Below are 13731 nucleotides of genomic sequence, written 5' to 3' on the forward strand. Positions count from 1 at the left end.
TCATCAGCTGCTCTAAGCTGATTAATTTTCATTCCAGTTTCTCTGTAAGGTGAAAAAAAACGAGGCAGCGACCATTTGTTCCATCCCCACCTGACACCCGAGTCAGAACTTTGTAGAACCTCCTCTGGCTGCAGGTCTGGAGCTTCTCAACCAACTTTGAACATCTACAGCTTTGGTCATTCTTCTTAGTAAGAAGAATGACCAGTTCAAGCTCAGTCAGACTGGATGGAGAAAATCTGGGAACATCAGCTTCATTAAGGTCTACACTTTACAAATCTGGCCCTCCAGCATTAGGAGCTGATACAGAAAGACACTTTTTCTAATTTCTTAGAAAAAGTCAACAGCAAATCTGTATCTTTTTAAAGAGAGCATATCTAATACAACGCCAAATATTTTTCAACAAACCTCTAACTTCATCTTCCTTACTTCATCCCATGTCAACCTGAATTTTTCTAACAGCCAGTCCCTGATTGGTTGACTCCAGTGAATATCGCTTGCCGTCCATTTCGCTCTATTCCGCCTCATGGCGTCAATCAAACGCCTCGCTTCGCTCCTGAATGCACCTCTACATAAAATGTCTGAATCGCGTTTGGTGTGAACCAACCATATGATAGAAAACTCTGAACAGACCTGAAGAATAAACTCAAGTGCTTTGTTCTATAAATACAACCAAATTGGAATGTATCAATAATCTTTATTGTCCCACCTGTTCTTGTGGTGACATTTGTTTTGAGAAACCGGATGCACACAGACAATATATACAGGAAAACACAACATAGTATTGTCACACTTTTTTCTCTCTACGTAAATGAAGCCAGTCAGCTGACTGCACTTCCCAACAATACTCCTGAGAAGTGTGAGCCGGCAAAATAGTCTTTAGGGTCTGCTAACACTCATACCAAGTTTTCAAAGCATGTAACTGACTTTAAATAAGTTTGTGATTGTATCAGATTTTTTTGTGTAATTTCTGTTTTACTGTGAGTCTTGAGACAAAATTTTTTGTGAGTCGGCTTTTGGAAAACTGACCTGGATTGAAAAAAGTTTTCAAGGTAAAGGTTTTGTTCATATTTTCCTGTCTAGCATAACTTAGCTGTTTGTCTCCCCTGTTACTAACTAGAGAAGTGGACCTTCCTGGACCCCAAACCAAAAAAGGCTGGTGCAAACGGTACCTGGGCGGTGTTTGGGTCTTTCAACTGAAGCGTTCTTACAGACTCCTGATTCTTTTGAAGCTTCAGTTTATGGATCTCCTGAAAAACAATAAAGACAAAACAGATAATGAAACCTCTAGACAGGAAGTGATGTCACTTCACCTCTGAAGTCATTTTCCTGAATGTCTGGATGTGTTTCTTCTCTTTTGAATCATTAAGATACCAGGATTCCCGCGGATCCTTAAAAAGGATTTTTATTTTTGCAATTTTTTTCAATTTTTGTAATCCTTACCAAACAGTAAAATACTTGACACAATTATATATTTTTAAATATTCCGAATGGCTCAATGTACCATTACCGGTTCCGTCCCGATAGTGGAACCAATAAAAACTGTTGCAGCCGGACCATAGCTGCGAAAAAGAGTCTGCACTGGTTATGTTGTGGTTTTAAAAACTGATTTATAGTTTATTTTAGTAGGGAACAAAAGAAAGTTTGTGAATTCAGTTCCGTAGTTGTTAAAAATATATCCGTAATGTGTGTGTTTTTTAGCTTTATTCCTATATGGAATGTTTTTTAAAATTTTAAACATGTCTACTGGGCCAGAAAGTAATGGTTTATGTTAAAATAAACATTTGGGTGAAGTTGTCGCAACCAGTTTTATCTTGTTTATCGTGAAGTTGGTCTTAACTTTTTATTTCAAGTGGCATTAAAAAGTCTTAAAAGGTCTTGAATTTAACTTGCCTTATGCTGTAGGAACCCTGGATACATTACACTACAACATATCAGTGACTCTCAGCATTCAGTCAAGATGATCGACGACGGTTGAATTCCTCTAATATCCAGCGGGCAGTTTTGATCACAAAAATGAGAATACATCTATGTATATTTCTCAGGATTCCTGTTTATTTAGGACTTAATGAGAGCCAACAATCAATGTATCCAAGAGTAGGAGCATACAATGCAAAAATTACCCTTACCTCAACCAAATCCAACTAGTTGGTCCTGCAAGGATTTTCATAAAAGGAGCTGGATAGTGCTGGCGAGAAAAAACAAAACACGCACGATGTATTACCTTGCAGTAAATCTTCAGCTCTGACCCCGTCACAGCTGGAGGACGGTGGAAATTCTCAAACAAACACTCCCAGTCTGTGGTCAGGTGACCCAGCAAATCCAGCTCCTTCACACAGAACACCCGCCTACAGAGTGAGAAGCAGAAACAATTAAAAACTACGTCTACAATACAACTCTGCATGCTGCTGTGTTTTTGGTGGCCAGACCTGTTGGTGACGATGATGCTGGACTTTCTGTGGCCAGGATATGGACAGTAATTCCTGAACACTTCCCCTTCCATGTGTTTGATCCCTGATCGCTGCCAAGACACAAACAGTCCTACACTAAATTCACTGTTGCTACTCAGCATTAACCTGAATTATTCAAGTTTTACTTACCAGCATAAACGCCTTCTGAATGATGGCCCTGTGTACTAACCCCCAACCCCATCAAAAGCTGGACCCACAACTGATCACCATGTTGGAACCATGATGGATAGAACCATGATTCATAAACATCCTGAATATGTTTATGAAAACATATTCAGCATAAAATTATATAATCAACATGGGTTTAAAGTTCAAGTGCTCAGCTGTAATTTGACCTTATTCACATCCAAGTTGGAGCAAGGGTTTAAGAATTACAGCTCTTTAATACGTAGCTGCCTCTTTTCCAGGGACCCAAAGTAGCTGAACAATTGACTCAGAAGACTGCAAAATAAATAACAAGGCTGTATGCGCTTTTCCCTCTTTAACCTGTCATCAAAGCAGTAGAAAGGTCTGGAGTTGATTCCAGGTGTGGCGTTTGCTTTTAGAAGCTGTTGCTGTAAACACACAGCATGCGGTCAAAGGAGATCTTCATGGAGGTGAAACAGACCAGGCTGAGGCTGAGAAAAAGAAGAAATCCATCAGAGAGATGGCAGAAATGTTAGGAGTGGCCAAATCAACAGTTTGGTACATTCTGAGAAAAAAAGAGAGGACTGGTGAGCTTGGGAACTCAAAGAGGCCTGGGCGTCCATGGAAGACAACAGTGGTGGATGATGGCAGAATCCTTTCCATGGTGAAGAAATACCTTCACAATATCCACTCAGTGAAGAACTCTCTCTAGGAAGCAGGTGTATCAATACTAAGTCTGCCATGAAGAGAAGACTTCATGAGAGTAAATACAAAGGATTTACCACAAGGTGCAAACCATTAATTAGCCTTAAAAACAGAGAGGCCAGAATTGAGTTTGCCTTAAAACAGCAGAAGAAGCTGGCCCAGTTCTGGAACAGCATTCTCTGGACGGATAAGACCAAGATCACCCTGTAGCAGAGTCTGGAAAAGAAATGTAACAGCTCATGATCCAAAGCAGATCTTCTTTAACTCATGGTGGAGGCAGTGTGATGGTATGGGCCTGCATGGCTTCCTCTAGCTCTGGGTCACTTGTGTTTATAAAAACAGACAGAAGCAGCCAGATGATTTCTAAAGCTTATAGAGATAAACTTTCTGCTCGGATTCAGCTAAATGCAGCTGGTTGAACGACGCTTCTCAGTACAGATGGACAATGATCCAAAAGCAACCCAGGAGTTTTTTAAAGCAAAGAAATTGAATATTCTGCAATGGCTGAGCCAATCACCAGCCCTCAACAAATCTGAATGCATTTCATTTTTTCAAGACAAAACTTAAGGCAGACCCAGAAACAAGCAACAACTGAAGACGGCTGCAGTTAAGTTCTGGCAAAGCATCACAAAGAAGGAAACCCAGCATCTGGTGATGTCCATGGCTTCCAGACTTCAGGCAGTCATTGCCTGCAAAGGATTCTCAACTAAATACTGAAAAGTAACATTTTACTTAGTGAGGAGCAATTGTATAAAAATATCTGCAATTCCTACATGTTTAATCAGATATGTCCGTTCAATCCCTTGAAATAAACATTAAAGTCTGCACTTCAGTTACATTGTAATTGCCAACATGGTGGCATGCAGAGCCCAAATCATGTAGATTGTGTCACTGTCCAAATATTTCTGGACCTAACTGTATCTGACATTAGAACATGTTGCATAGAAGATTTCTATGAAACTTTCAATATAATCTGATGAACAAATGATGGGTGTTCATGCTGTCTCATGTTATACTAGATATGTTCTAACAAAGATACTGACATAATTTTTGAGCAACAACATAAATTTATTTATAGAAAAATAAATAGGAAAGCACTCATTTTTTTCACTGGGTTTAATAAACTATAAATGAACAGAAACCTGAACAAAAAAAGCAGAGTCTGTAGAAAAAATAATAAATGAATGTTCTTAAGTATGAGCAGAGACATTCAGCATGCATAGAAATCTGACTGGTCTCACTTTAATATTCAGACCGACATAGATAAGCATCTGCAGATTTATGAGGATATAACAGAAACACACATATAACGGCTGGCAGGTGGCATTAATGTTCGTCACCAGAGCAAGCCGAGTCCTCCTCCGGCTGCATGAAGCAAACAAGAAGAAAAAAGACAAGAGAAGAGGAAGAAGAAGACAGAATTTAGGGGAGTAACAGTGGAAACATTAACTAGTTCAACCCCAGATCTACGCTGATGAGAGCACTGCTTCAACAGACAGGAGCACATTTTAGACTAGAACCTGTTTTATTACAGCCTGAGCAGATCTACAGGAGGGACATGGATTAGCAGAGGCCACCTCAAGAGAAGGACTCTCCAGTTGAAGGTTTATAATTTAAAAAAAGATAGTTGATTCAAACATTTACAGGAACACATTTCTAATGTTCAAACGTCCCTACACGGTCCCTCGCTCTACCCAATGTCACCTATAATGTTTTTGAGAGGAAATAAAAGCAGCTGTCAGATGAAATATATGAAGAAACACAAACCTGGAGAATGTTCAGTAGCTTTCCTGAACAGTTTCTCCGTGATCTGAGTCACAGCAGCAACCAGGCTTAGATCAGAGGCAGCAGGACCTTCTCTCAGTTCTCCTGAAGACGTTTCCTCACCTGTCCAGGTGTCTTTATCAGTTCTGGAGGCTCTGATTAACCTGTAGGTGGAGCGCTGCTGGTTCTAAGCACATGGAGGTCCATCCTCCCAGAACCAGGTCAGAACCAGTGAGCCACCATCTCTGTCCTGGTGGTTAGAAGCTGCTGCTTGGTGTGAGAGGAGGACTTGGTCTCCTGAACCATGATGAGATGCTGATGAATATTGTGTCCAAAGGTCTCAACTTTGCCATAACCCCTAAACAACATTTGATATCAGAACTCATCTCTGCCACTGAATCAGCCTTAAGAAATAACAACATGGCAGAAGCACTTAGGATAAAAGTCACAGCAGCACTCTAGTGCAAAAATGCACACCTGGAACATCACACCATAGGAAAGTATGGCCGTTACATCCCTCAGCAAAGACAGTAACTTCACTGTCATGCCAGCAGAGAAAGGCAGATGCACAGTGGTACTTAACACAATCGATTAGCATGAGAAAATATTGCATTTCCTGATGGACAGAAGCACCTATGAGTCCCTGAAAAGGGACCCAATCAACAACTACAAAAATAAAATAACTGACTCTCTACTAGAAGCTAACAGAAACGAATCGCTGTCTCTACCATCAGCTGCACCCAGGCAAGGCCGTTCCAGGCACATATGTACTTCCAGAAATATACAAAGAAGGGGAGCCTCTCAGACTCATCAGCAGCATTAACTCGGTCACAACATTGCAGAACAATCTTGGCTCCGCTGGTTGGAAACTCTCCACACCACATCCAAACCTCCACAGACTTCATTTCTAAAGTCCAACCCCTGAGACCGGCACCAGGGGAACCATCGTTCCCTCTGACGTCTCGTCTCTGCTCACCTGCATTTATCAGAGGCAGTGAACTCTGTCAGGACTCAGAACACCAAGCAGCACTAAAAGAACCGATTTAACACCAAACTGGACCTCGGTCTCTCAACCACATATTCACAGAGACAGCGTTTACTGACAGAAACATGGTGTGCTCTGGGCTCCCCAGTGTCCCCCATTGGGTCCAATGTGTACCTGGAGGAGGTGGAGAGCAGGGCCCTCAGTGCTTACAGGGGACACCCCCAACTCTCTGCTTTAGATACGTGGATGATCCTCCAGTATGGTAGCACTCAGCTGGACACTTGGGTCAAAAATCCAGACCAAAGACGTTGAGGCATTCACCAATCGCATCAGCTCAGGGGACAGCAACGTTAGGTTTACCAGAGAGGACACCAAGAACAACATGTTGCTGATTCTGGACTGTGGAGGGCACACATGGAGAGAGATGGGAGTCCCCCCCCCCCCCACAGACCAAGATCTGCATTTAGATTCCCATCAGCCACTGGAGCACAAACTGCTGTCAGAACTCTGAGTTACAGGGCGGAGAACGTTCCCTCTGCCACGGAGGAGAACCAACACTGGAAGACTGTGTTTACCTGAACTGGGCCTTCATCAAATCAGTCAGTGAAGCTGGCAGAAAAACAACAGAGAGGAGAGAACAGAGACGCAGAAACATTCCAGATGTGTCAGGAGTTTCTGAGAAACACAGGAGAATTTTCTCCAACACAACATTCCAGTAAATTTCAAACCTAATAAAAACTCCCAGACAGAACCGGGTTCCTCCCAGAGTCAGAACATCCAGACCTCAGCTGGGCGGCGTTGTGTCTGCGGTCCAAAGCAGCGAGGACGGCTGAGAGTCCATCAGAGAAACTAAACTATGAACGTCTGGAGCAGCAGGAGGACCAGCAGCTCAGGGCTCAGAGGTCCTCTGGTACCTCCAGGACAAAGAAGACACTGCTGAGGACCATGAGGTCCAGATGTTGGACAGGGAGAACAGATGTTAGAGAGAGGCTGAAAGAAGCCATCTTGGTCCAAAGAGCAAAGCCATCAGTGAACAGAGGAGGAGGATGGAGCTTCAGCTCCCCAGAGTTTACAGCTCGGTCCTCCATCACGTTCCAGAGAGATTACATCAGCATCTCATCATGGTTCAGGAGACCAAGTCCTCCTCTCACACCAAGCAGCAGCTTCTAACCACCAGGACAGAGATGGTGGCTCACTGGTTCTGACCTGGTTCTAGGAGGATGGACCTCCATGTGCTTAGAACCAGCAGCGCTCCACCTGCAGGTAGATCAGAGCCGCCAGAACTGATAAAGACACCTGGACAGGTGAGGAAACGTCTTCAGGAGAACTGGGAGAAGGTCCTGCTGCCTCTGGTTAATTCAGTAGCTTGCTCTCAGTGTCCGACACAGTTCTGACGGTGTTTTACTTCAGTCCTCACTCTACCCCAGTGAGACAATAGTAGATCAACTTTCAAACACCTTCTGCCAGTGGCATGAAGAAGAGGAATGATTGTAGCAAGCTTGACGAGCTAGTTTAGTGTTTAGTACTGTTTCTTCTCCAGCAGACACCAACCGCACACCAGAGGGTGGAGTCACAAGAAAACAGCTCGATGTGAAGATTTTGCGTACGGCAGACGTCCGCCTTCAGGCCGTAAGAGCATGTGGAAGCCTTTAGAAGAGTCTTTTTCTACCACAACCCCATCCAAAGTTTTCTAATCCCTTTATTTCTAAGTTACAACGATAGTGGTTAGACTATTGGCATATTTTATAGGACACACCTTCAAAAAGCGGTTCTCCTTCAGTCTTGCTGGTTCCGTTTCAGGAATTTAACTTCAAAAACATTTTGGAGTAGAAAGTTAACCCAGTTTAAGGATCAGCAGACAGAGGAGATGTTCTGCTTTATAGAGGTGCAAACAGCTTTATGTTGTTATTCAATGCATCAATTCTTCTATTCTGTACAGCTATGTTGGTGTGAAGAGCAGTCTCTGGTTTGATACGACTAGACAGAGTGTAGTTCACACTGAACTACCTACCCGCTGATTCTAACAGATGAGCTGGTTCTGCCGCTGATGCACAGATCTGCTCCTCTACGTTCCCTCTCATCTCATGCTAAATGCAGGAAGACGTGTCTGGTTGCAAGAGTCTAACCTGGTAGAGGTCGAAACCCTGCGACTCCGTCTCGTCATAAGGTCGGATGATGCCGTCCTCCTTGATGAGACGGACTGGTCGGAGTTTGGTTACTTCCTCGGTCGCTTCGGCCGCTCTGCAATTACAACACACACACCTGAGTGATCCGCTTGAGGCTGCTCGGTTTGCAGACCTCCTAACTGATCCAAAGCACATCCTGTTCTAATGCACACCATGCTGCTCTCAGGTATCATGTCTCACCTGTGGGGGCCTCTACAGTGACAGCATGAAACAGCGATTTCAACAGGTTATCATGAATTAATGGGTGACCTGACAGATGGCGCCTCCAACCAGGAGGATGAGGAGGAGGAAATGTTTTTGGAGCGGGAAGGAAGTCAAGATGGAAATCAGGAGAGCAGGAACATTTTCACAAAAACTCTTGCTGATCTGATCTCAATGGAAGTTTGTTCAGTTTGGCATGATGATCATTTTGTTTTCATTGTTAATTAGACATTTGGATGCTCAGTCAGTTTACATTAAATATTTGTTTGAATCTGGGAATATAAAAGAAACTTGTCAGATGCTCCACAGATATTTATGCACTGAAAGTTGTAGTGCCACCAAAAGGCGCTCTATTCACTTCAAATGAAAAATGTAGATGAACCGGGCTGGCATATGTCTAAAGGTTCCCTGTGTGTCTTGCAGCATCAAACAAACCAACCCTGCAGCTGTTAGTTCTTCAGGACATGGGGAGTTATGAGACCGTTCAGACAAACATCCCCTGAGGAGAGACCGCACCCACAACCGTTGGACTCTCTGTGGATTGGGCATTTCTTCAACATCTCATCCTGCCATGAGGTTCTCTGTGATTCCTCTGGAAAGCACTTTAGTCCACATCGGCTAGACGAGCAGTTTTTATTGTCTAGGACCATTTAACACTCAGCAGAAATGTTGTTGGTTTAACCCAATTTAGTTGTTCTAGGCCACTTTCAGTAGGATGCAGATCCTCTTTGCTTTTAGGAAAACTAATGAGGTAATAGGGGCTGTTCCCTTATCTCCTGCAGGCAGGACATGCGGTTCTCCTCGGGGGCGTGGCCAAACAACCCAAAACAAGCTTACAAGTGGGAGGGGCCACAAGCAGGTTTAAACTGATGAACAGCACAACGAGCATGAATCAGACCCCATAGATGAAATTTGATGTCAACACGATGCTATGTCTTACCGTCAGTCTGCAGCATCACTCAACATGCAAACATCTGCACCTTGTTAAAGCTCAGCTCCATCATAAAACTTTCCATATCATTAGCGCAGTCAAACAGCTGCAGGAAACATTTACTGAAAACCTCGAGCTGATTTATAGCAACAGCAGCAAAGACAAGAGCTCAGCTCTAACATGTAAAATACTCACACACCAAACAGCGAGGAACATAAAGAACAGAAATCCCGACAACAGCAGACAGAAAACAAAAGCATAAAATGTAAAAATTAGAGAGTGGACAAGAAACAACAGAGACAGCAAAGACATTAGGAAGCCCACAGATAACACAGAAAGTCTCCAACATGTCAGGAGACAGCTGAAGACCCACAGAATACCTCTGGATTCCCTGAAAAGTGCTGCTGGCCATGTCCACAATGCCGCCTGTGGGCCGAGCCACCACCCCCACCAGACCTTTGCCGATGCCTTTAAAGAACCCTGCGGCCCCTTCCTTCTTCGCTCCTGTAAGCAACAGACAGGTTAGGTTAGGAAATCCTAGACATCTCTATAGACCCCTTGCAACCACGTGACTCCGTTACCCAGAACCCCTTGCGTGGCGGCCATATTGGTTGGCCGCCATCCTTACCAACATGCAATCCAAGCCTTATGTGGATGAGTTACAGCCTTCTGATAAGGCAGTTTACTTCGCTAAATGTACAAGGATCGGTAATGCGGACCCTTTGGCTCTTCCTGATATGGATTTTTCTAGCAATCCCGATGATTGGCCATCAGTTTGCTATGCGGATCTGGTGAACTACCTTGTGTTGTCACCCACCCCAACATACAGTGGCGATCAGATGAAGGCGTACAAGAGTTTGGAAGTGCACAAACAGTTCACTGCCAGATGGATACGTGAACTGTCTGTTTGTTACCTGAATGATGTAGCAGTTGTCCGTGGAAGGGTTAGTTTAATATTGTTCAGTCGGCCGTCGTGAGATGGAGGCGCGCCACCCCGATCACGTGACTGTGACGTCAGATGCAAGGGGTCTATTGCTATGTGTGTGTTGGTTGGGGGGGGGGGGGTCTGTGGTACACGCAACCCTGGTGATCATCGTGACGAAGAACGTGATGGTAGAAAATCTTGATGAAATGTGCAGACTTTAATTTATGATTAAAGTTGGCTTATGGGCATTTTTGTGTTTGAAAGGTCCTTAATTATTGTTATGGCTCACCAGCGCACTACAATTTTGAATTTTGCTGGCCAAAACGGACAGGCGTTTTCCTCACACTCAAACCAAAGCTGAGTAGTCTGCTTCCTGCACACTGAAGCAGGCAACCAGGCCCCAAAGAAAGCAGCTGCTTGTGATCTTTTTCTCAGCTTTTGCAGGAATGGCTGGCCCAGGACTGAGTGAAGAGCTTCTTACGGCTGGAGGCAGGCATAAACTGCTGATCTGGCATGTTGCAGTCTTCATAGACCCGATATGAGGACAGCAGCGAGTGCTGCCGCACCAGAGAAGCCATGCGGCAGCGCCCTGGAACGCGCACTAGGCCTGCCAACTGTCCCGTGTGAGCTGGGACGTCGTTTATTGCACCAAATTGAAGTGTCCTGTAGTTTGACTGCAGCCACCAATTTGCACAAACACTAGATGTCACTCCACGTTTTACTTTCCTAGGCCGATATAAAAAAGTTGCATCAAAGCAGAAGTCATGGACCGGTGCAGCTTTGCGTCTCTGACTGGTAACGTTTAATCAACCCCCGGTGAAGCGGTCCCGTGTTCTATAGGTGCCGAGTTGGCAACCCCAGCGGACACAATGGAGAACAACAGCAGCTGCTTTCTCACCGCCGGACCCATCTGCATTTTGATAAAAGTTAAGAGGTCTGGTTATTATGAAGTTGATCCATGATTGAAGTCTGATATGGAGTATGAGAGGAATCGTGATGCAGTTTGACTGAAATTCACCACTTCACCATCTGTGACTCCAATTCCCCCGCGGTTTCCTGTCAAGTTTTTTTATAGCTCACAAACATTACATAGAAAGTGACGTATGCAATTTTCAGGCCCCGTTTTGTGCACGGAAGCTGAGACCCCTGGTCTGGATCGCAGCAACCAAAGGTCTGGATCAACAATCCTAAGGCAGGAATCTGGGCCAGGAAATGTAAGTAAAATCTATTTCAATAGCACCTTACACAGACAGGAAAAGTGTTTTAAAATGTAGCCTGTCCTGTACAGAGAGCCAGTGTAGGGAGGTCTGAACAGAAGTAACTGTTTTTCCTCATCAAAAGTTTTGCTGCCACATTCTGGATAGTCTGGAGGTGATTCTATAGTTAGCAAAATCCAGAGTTTGGGGGTCCTGTGTAGAATAGTTGAGTATTGTAATTATTAGTTAAATCTTTCCTAAAACTTGGCATGAATGACATTTCTAGGTTGGGATCAGAAATCCACAATTTTTCTGTTCTTCTGACAGAGACATAAACTTTGAGTCCATGTTTCCAGCAGGAGAAGCTTTCAAAAGCGTACCTTCAACAGGTTTAGTGACAATGCCAGTAACTCCACCGACGACCCCCTGCAGAGAGACAGGTTATTACTAAATTGTATCGGTTTACATCAGTGCCAAAGAACCAGAACTTTTCCTCTCCGGACCTTCAGCAGTCCTTTTCCCCCTTTGGCCAGGCTGCCTCTGAAGTCCTTAGTTGGCCGGTTCATGTCTTCCCGCCGTTCCTGCTGGTACTCTTTATCCATGGTCATGGCTGCCAGACCTTTACCCATGGAGCCTGTGATCTTGGAGAACATACCTGCAGCTCCACCTACAGCAAGAACAAACATTGGCTGCAGAATTCAGGACCTGTACCTAGTGGCATCATCATCCTTCGTCAAAGACCTTACCAACAGTTGAACCCAACAGGCTGCGGACTCCGATCGCAAAACCTTCAGCAAATTCCTCAGGACCCTGAACGGCTCCCTGAGGAACACAGAGAACCCTCATTCCATCAGATCATCTATTACTGTCTGATTCCAGTCATCTCACAGTAAACTGCATGCTTTACCTGAATCGGCTCATAAAAGAAGGCCTCCACCCCTTCGGACAGACCTCTGATCATTCCAAATGGATTACCAAGGACATCCAGGCCAAGAACCAAAACATACATCTGCTTAAGGAACTGCAGAAAAAACGTGAGGTCCAGAAGTTCAGCAACAGATACAACAAAGCCCCCCCCCCATGCCCCCCACCCCCAACATCTCAGGCTGACGAGTAAGAGGGGAGGGACGGAGTTACCTCTTCGGTGTAATGTCGGCCCACGGCCCACATCAGCTTCTCTTTGCTGTAGAACTGATACTGCACCTCAAAGAAGGCCAGTCTGACAGAAACAGAGCAGTAGAATCAGAAAAACCATCAGATTCAGCAGATCTTTGAGTGCAAATAGCTGCAGACTTACTTGAAGATGATGTCATCAACGTTGGTCAGAGTAGCTCCAAGGCTTTTCAGCAAAAGGCTCAGGGACTGAGTAATGGGGTTCTGCTGAGAGGAGTCCCCGTCGCTGGAGCCCAGAGACAGACTGAGGTGGAGCTGGAACGTAAAACAGGAGCAGTCAGCACTGCTGTAAACCGTCTGGACCTTCATCAGATCAAGAAACACTCGCTCCAACAAGTTGCAACGTATTGACTCTTAGGTTGAAAGATTTAAATATTCATGGATAAACTCTGAATGCATCCAGGAGAGAGACTGGAGTCACCTTGATAGGTGAGATATGGAAATGCTCGAAGAAACTGAGTCCCGACCCATCAGACAGAGAAGCATCTGTCGGCTCCGCCTGCAGGCGCTTCAGGTCTCTTTCAATCAGCCCCGACTGCAAAACAAACAGCTCACACTAACATCTCATCTGTGACTTTTAGGGGAAATATCCATTTTCTGCTTCGTTTCACCTTCTGTCCATTGTTCTGCAGGTTAGCAGCTGGGGTGAACACAGCTGCAACAGCATCTAGGAAACCCTGGTCGATCTTCACCGCCATCTCCTGAACCAGAGCCATGAAGTACCTGAAGCACAACGAGAAACGTTAGAAGACCTGAATCCTGTCATCTGTCAGAGATCCAGACTCCTGCTGGATCAGCAGACCCACTGAGGTTCTTACTTAAACTGGGTGACATTGCTGTGCTGGTTGAACCTCGTGATGACCGACAGGTCGATGAAGGGCTTTGGTTCTAAATAGCAGAACTCACAGTTAGACTCTTTACAATCAGTTTGATGGTGAATCGAGGTTAAAGGGCGCACCTGAGTCCAGAGCGATGGACTTTGGTGGAGGAACTGGATGAAAGACGATGGGGAAGACAGCACCTGGCAGCTGGTTGTCTACCTGCAACCAATGAACCAGGGTTTAAGTCATG

At 44.7% G+C, this 13731-nt stretch overlaps 1 protein-coding gene across 9 annotated transcripts in view; it reads right to left on the reverse strand.

Annotated features, from left to right (window-relative positions):
* Positions 1-13731, reverse strand: part of vps13c (vacuolar protein sorting 13 homolog C) — an 80815-nt gene that overhangs the window by 633 nt on the left and 66451 nt on the right. For 6 of the 9 annotated variants that reach the window (XM_036135739.1, XM_036135741.1, XM_036135742.1 and 3 more), the window contains 16 exons: positions 13619-13700; positions 13479-13548; positions 13272-13383; positions 13082-13195; positions 12785-12915; positions 12625-12706; positions 12395-12508; positions 12234-12309; positions 11991-12154; positions 11868-11913; positions 9747-9870; positions 8415-8426; positions 8175-8289; positions 2427-2518; positions 2222-2345; positions 1170-1247 (listed from right to left, as the gene is read on the reverse strand). In XM_036135739.1, the coding sequence (XP_035991632.1) occupies positions 1170-1247; positions 2222-2345; positions 2427-2518; positions 8175-8289; positions 8415-8426; positions 9747-9870; positions 11868-11913; positions 11991-12154; positions 12234-12309; positions 12395-12508; positions 12625-12706; positions 12785-12915; positions 13082-13195; positions 13272-13383; positions 13479-13548; positions 13619-13700 (1536 nt within the window). Of the gene's footprint in view, positions 1-1169; positions 1248-2221; positions 2346-2426; positions 2519-3750; positions 4665-8174; positions 8290-8414; positions 8427-9746; positions 9871-11867; positions 11914-11990; positions 12155-12233; positions 12310-12394; positions 12509-12624; positions 12707-12784; positions 12916-13081; positions 13196-13271; positions 13384-13478; positions 13549-13618; positions 13701-13731 lie in introns of those variants that run through there. The other 3 variants (XM_036135740.1, XM_036135746.1, XM_036135745.1) reach the window with 2 other exon arrangements.

The sequence above is a fragment of the Fundulus heteroclitus genome, chromosome 4 (genome assembly GCF_011125445.2).
Source record: "Fundulus heteroclitus isolate FHET01 chromosome 4, MU-UCD_Fhet_4.1, whole genome shotgun sequence".
NCBI classification, from domain to species: Eukaryota; Metazoa; Chordata; class Actinopteri; order Cyprinodontiformes; family Fundulidae; genus Fundulus; species Fundulus heteroclitus.